This window comes from Atta cephalotes (genome assembly GCF_000143395.1).
Source record: "Atta cephalotes unplaced genomic scaffold scaffold00004, whole genome shotgun sequence".
NCBI classification, from domain to species: Eukaryota; Metazoa; Arthropoda; class Insecta; order Hymenoptera; family Formicidae; genus Atta; species Atta cephalotes.
The window spans coordinates 2,240,539-2,246,328 of NW_012130068.1; the positions used below are offsets into that span (position 1 = coordinate 2,240,539).

The window sequence follows — 5,790 nt, forward strand, 5'->3', positions numbered from 1 at the left end:
AGAGAGAGAGAGAGAGAGAGAGAGAGAGAGAGAGAGAGNGNGAGGGAGAGAGAGGGAGAACGAATGAATCGAGCTTGCTAATTCCCCACGTCCGTCGGGTGGACTGCATAATATGACGCGAAGTCGAGCAGTAGCTATTCCCTGCACTGATTTAGCGCAATGCCCTTTATCCGCGATCATTGTAGCTAGAAGTGAAACCACAAGGACGGACTCTTGTCGCGCGATCGATACGATCTCAGGATGGGACGTCGTCGTTGGAGCTTGTTTATTGCCCAACTGCCACGGAAATTACGAAGCTACAATTACAAATTAGTGTACAGTTGATTTGCCAAACAAGTAGTAACATGCTGACGGCGTAAGCCGCAACTGCAGACCGGATTTAACTAGATAGACTTTGGTTTGGTTGTACCGTATAGGATTTAATGCAGCTGATTTCGCAGTATTTTCCACTGGACATTAGAGGTATAAACGCAAAAAGTAAATTTATAAGTAAATTAAATATATTTTTAGGACATCGCAATTAATTTGAACAAAATAACAATAAAATCGAAAAATAACTTTTGAATTACGTCAATAATTTTTAATATAGTTGGAAAAATTATTATATTTCTCTATTTCTCTATTACTTTTAATAAATATTTTATAGATATATATTTTTGTGTTGAAAATGAGATGTTCACTGAGATTTTCACGAAATGTTACACTGTAAAAAAAATATGAAAATTATATAAATAATAAAATTATATAAATAATAAATATATAAAAATATATAAAAATATATAAAAATATACAATTTGTAGCGTAAATATGTAAAATCATGCGTTTTTTCACATTATAACATGAAATATATATATATATATATATATATATCATAATAATATATTACATAATGTATTAGTATTTTTATATTCGTACATTAATAACACAGCTAAAGAAAATTTTTATGTAATTCATTGGCGAATTTACGTAAATATTTTTACACTTAACTCTAATTGTAAATTTACTTTTATAAAGTACTTTACTTGTATGAAGTAGAATAATTTTATTTGTAAATTGTGAGTTAATATATGTACCTTTAATAGTAATAGATCTTAAAATTACCTATTATAATTGTTATAATTTCACATGTAATTTTTTTACAACGCGTGTCTTAATATTCTATCGTTTCGCGATAAGAAAAATCTTTTTTTGATTAAATGAATATGAAGAAATTGTGATTACCGCGAATTTTCCCAGTTAAGTTTATTCTTGAGCGACGAGATTAAGAACGTTTAAGGACGGCCGTCATTGAGATTAATTCTCTTAGCTCATAATTAAGATTAGGTTCCCTTTATTACAAGAAATTTAAACGGAGATTAAACCGTCGGCGTCCGCTTACCTGTCTCGCAACTGAATCTCGATTACGTCCTATGTAATTCTCAAGTATCTGGATTAAGAGGTAAAACATTCGACAACCTCTTTACATACTCATAACTCTTGATAATTTCAATAATTAGATATACTACGTAGCCAATAATCGTTGCATCAAAGCGCTAATAAAATTCATTAACGTTTGCAAAAATATGAAGTCTAAATTCGAATGTTGATTTTTTAAAATTTAGCATTAATGATGTTCTAAAATTTTAATCTTAATTTAATTACTGCAATTATATTTTATTTAATATTTTAATTGCTATATGACACCCATATTTGAGTGATGCATAAAATTTGCAACTTCTAATGCATTTTCAATATATTTCATACTGACATATGATTCTTTTTGCAGTAAACAACGTTTTCAAAGACTAATGGAGACATTGTTTTCTTGTCATTTATTCACAACTTTTGTAAAAAGTGCTCTTTTATGCAGCAGCAGATAGTTTAATTAATGATTATCCATAAATCTGGATGCTGCAGAATATATATATATATCTATTGTAAAGAGAAATATCTCTGCCGCGCGTACTCCATCCGATCGCATCTCACTTCATTTTATCCATCTTCTTATCTCTCTTGTTTACCTGTATTTATGGAACGGAAAGACGAGGCGGAAGCGGCGATAATAATTTCGTGCCATGGATAGAGAAACGGCGAAACTTTTGATCGACGGCGGGCCCACGCGGCCACGCCACGCGCATCAACTTTTATTATTTATCGTTACTTTAAAGTCCGCGGTCGATTTAGTCAGAGGTTTTACGGTTACCTTTAATGGCGCCCAGTGTAGAACTTTCGAAACGACTCTTTGCCTTCACCTCTTTATGCTCTTAGCACCGACCGAGCAATCCCTTTTCATGGGAAATCGATGGAAAACGTATCAGGGCGGAGAGAAAGGCAAAGGACATATCGCTGACATGGTGCACGTGGCAGTGAAAGTTGTGATATAAGGTGCCGTTGTCATTTAGATTGGATACAAAGAGAAGCTGTTTTCTGTTTCAGCTCGGTGAGACGTTAAATCCCGAACTGCAGATCATCACCAGCGTGTTCAATAAGGTCATATATCGAGGTGAGTGCAATACAATATGTCGCGGGGGGAGGGAGGGGGGGGGGGGAAGCGTAAAATACTTCTCCTCTACTCTTTTCCTAAATCAAGCTGGAAAGTCCATCGTCTTTGGCTCTCTATTGCGTAACACGTTCGCTTGTATCTCATTCAACAACATGATAACTTTTTTCCTTTTAATTCCGCAACTCCATTGGATACCGGCGATAGCTTTCCTTTTGTATGCTTGTGATGTCCACTTGGCTGCGTTCTTTTCCTTTTTATGCTATATATCTTGAAATGATGTTAAACAGTTTCAAACATTAGTGTTTGATATTTATTTGAATTTATTATACACAAGACGTTATTTGAAATTATTAATGTAACTCAGTAAACAAGAAACATTTTGGTACATTTTAGCAACATTATAATGTTGCAAGCATTAATGTTTGAAATTGTTTAATTTTTATTATTTTTTATTTTTTATCTTATTGTACGACACGAAAATGATTCATTACACTGTTCAATTTAATGTTAATTCAAATTATATCTTAAGTTGAATTATTTTTAATAATTTCTACATAGGTTGCTGCTATTTCTACTCAATTAATTTAACTAAAACAATGGAATTAAACAATTTAACTCAAGCAAATATATTAAATTTGATTCAAATTTAAATTATTATTTATTAAAAACATTTACATTAATATAGACGTTGTTTACTTCAAAATTGATTACAGAATTGATTTATCAATATTTCTTTTATATTTAATAATGTAGAATCTAAACTTTTTTCACAGAATTTATAATTTATATTATTGTAACATTTTCTCACTACTATGACTCGTTTATAGTTTAGTGTTATTACTTAATTATAGCATTAAAATCAAGTTTGACTCAGACTTTTTAATTTTATTGTTTAAATTTTGAATCAATTGAATCTTTGCTTCTAGATTAATTTAATTCTAATTCTTGCTACTTTATTATTAATTATATAAATAAATACAAATAATATACGCTATCATATTTCTGAGTAAATAACATTATAATTGGTGAACAGTGTATTTACAAAAGTAAATCGCGCGTGTTGTGTTTAAATGTTGCTCCATTATTTCCTTAAACAATCAAAAATTTATGAAACATTTATGCAGAAAATACGTACTTAATTTTATTATGAAAAACTTGATTTTTGAAACAAGAATTCGAGAATAATTTTAATGCATTCTATATTTTTATAAAATTGCATCGGCATTTTAATTTTTTTCAATGCCATTGAATGCATCTGGTACATTATTGATGCCGGACGTATCAAGCGATGTGTAATAATTATCTATTCGTGATCGCTCTCCCATTGATGCTTTTTGTGGTGTACATCGGGCGACGCGATGTAACGACAGACGACGTAACTATGCCGTATTGTATCACCGGAACGTAAATCCTGAACAAGCTGTGCAGCAGCTCGATACTAATTTCCTACAATACCCTGGCTAAATGCATCATTGAAATCGTCTCGACGATCTCCACATCGAAGAAATTTGATAGATATATGATACCGTACATAAGAGATAGAACTTTGAAAAATAATGAGATTTGAATGTTTCATATAAAACGAGAGAGAAAAATTGTTCTCAAAATCCCTATAAAAAAATATCCCAAAAAGGAAAAAAGATGTTTCTCTTCAAACCATTTTATAGAAATGGATCTACGATACTTGGCATTTTTCATGAATATATCGCTGCACAGTACATTGATATAAAAGTGACACATTATAAAATGAGTAACTTTTTTCAGTAAAGCAGTAAATATCTTGGATTCGTGTTAAAATCGGTCCCTTCAAGTCCTTAAAATTTTGAGGCGTGTTCAACATATCCGAGTTAATTTAACATAATATGATAATGTTATTTAAATATTTCGTGTTAAAATTGATATTCACATTTGTTCAACATTTGTTAATGTCAAAATAATTCAATTTACAAATAAATGAACAAATAATATAAAAATAATGTATTCTAAAACGTAAAAAGTTCTAAGATAACCGAATAAAATGGGATCAGAGATATCCAAACATTAGAGAATCGAATGCAGAAGAAAGTTTGTTTGAACTATAAAAAACGCTTAATATCGAAGTTTTTAGCTGGTTTAAGATTGCCTCAAAATTCTGAAAGGCAAGGCTACAATTAGTCACTATTCTTTAAAAGATTAGTTTATGAAGAATGCGGGGCGGAATCAGGCATGCAGTTTCGCGTCACGAATACGTGCTCACACATTGGGTACTCCCGGTAAGTTTTGGACGGAAAGTTAGTCAAATACTGCGGTCTATTGGAGTAACCGCGGGTAATAAATAAAACGCCGTGAGGATGAGAAAAGAGTGTCGGTTTTGCCGGCGATACTCGGATGAAGCTTAGAGGGACGACGGCGGTGGCGGCAGCAACGGCTGTAGCAGATGGCACTCGAGTCGAGAGTGAAAAGTCAAGAGCGAGGCCTCTACGAGGAGGAAAAAGATGAAAGGGAAGGGGATGAAATGAAGATAACGAGATAACGATAACTTAAGATAACGAGTCACTTCCTCGACCCACCGAGTATTCGCGCCAATGAACGCGTCGCTGTAGGATAGAATGAAAAGTATCTTTTTTTCTATAATCTTAAGTTGGTATTTGTAAAAATGATTGATGAGATTACCATATTCAGTTGGATAAATACTGGATATTATCTTTCCGGAGCTATTTCTAAATATATGTAATAACTCTTTTACTCTTTTTCTTTCTCTTTCTCTCTTATATCTTTTAAAATACAATATATATTGTTGTACTAATCCAATTTGTAACTGAACATAATTTTTCAAAGGACAATATCCTGAAAGTCATCCTTTTTATCGCGTAAAAAACTTGTATACATACAAATAATTATTGCAGAGATCGTTTGTATTATAATAGGAGAATTATAAATACATGTTATATTGAGAATGACAAAAAGTAAAAGAAGTAGAAGTAGTGAGTATGAATAACGAGGAAACGTTTTAGCGAAAAGCAAGAGTAATGAAGAAAATGCGAACTGACGGTGTAAATTACTTACAGTAATGCTTTCCCGTACATCGAAGTAAGCGAAACAATGCTGCTAGACAACTAGTTAATAAATTTCCGGCTTTCTAATTACCATAGAGTAATTAGTATATTTAAAAAAAAATCACTGAATTCTATCTGAGTTCTTTTTTATAAATAATTATTATTTAAATAGTACTGTGTGTCAAATATTTATCTACATCTCGATTTTATTACAATCATGAATTTTTTGAGAGAGAGAGAGAGAGAGAGAGAGAGAGAGAGAGAGAGAGAGAA

The 5,790-nt window shown here is 31.8% G+C and overlaps 1 protein-coding gene across 1 annotated transcript in view; it reads left to right on the forward strand.

The window, feature by feature from the left end:
- Window positions 1-5,790, forward strand: part of LOC105626125 (carbonic anhydrase-related protein 10-like) — a 180,078-nt gene that overhangs the window by 152,830 nt on the left and 21,458 nt on the right. The window contains exon 4 of the mRNA XM_012207437.1: window positions 2,416-2,482. Coding sequence (XP_012062827.1) covers window positions 2,416-2,482 — 67 coding nt within the window. The remainder of the gene's footprint in view (window positions 1-2,415; window positions 2,483-5,790) is intronic.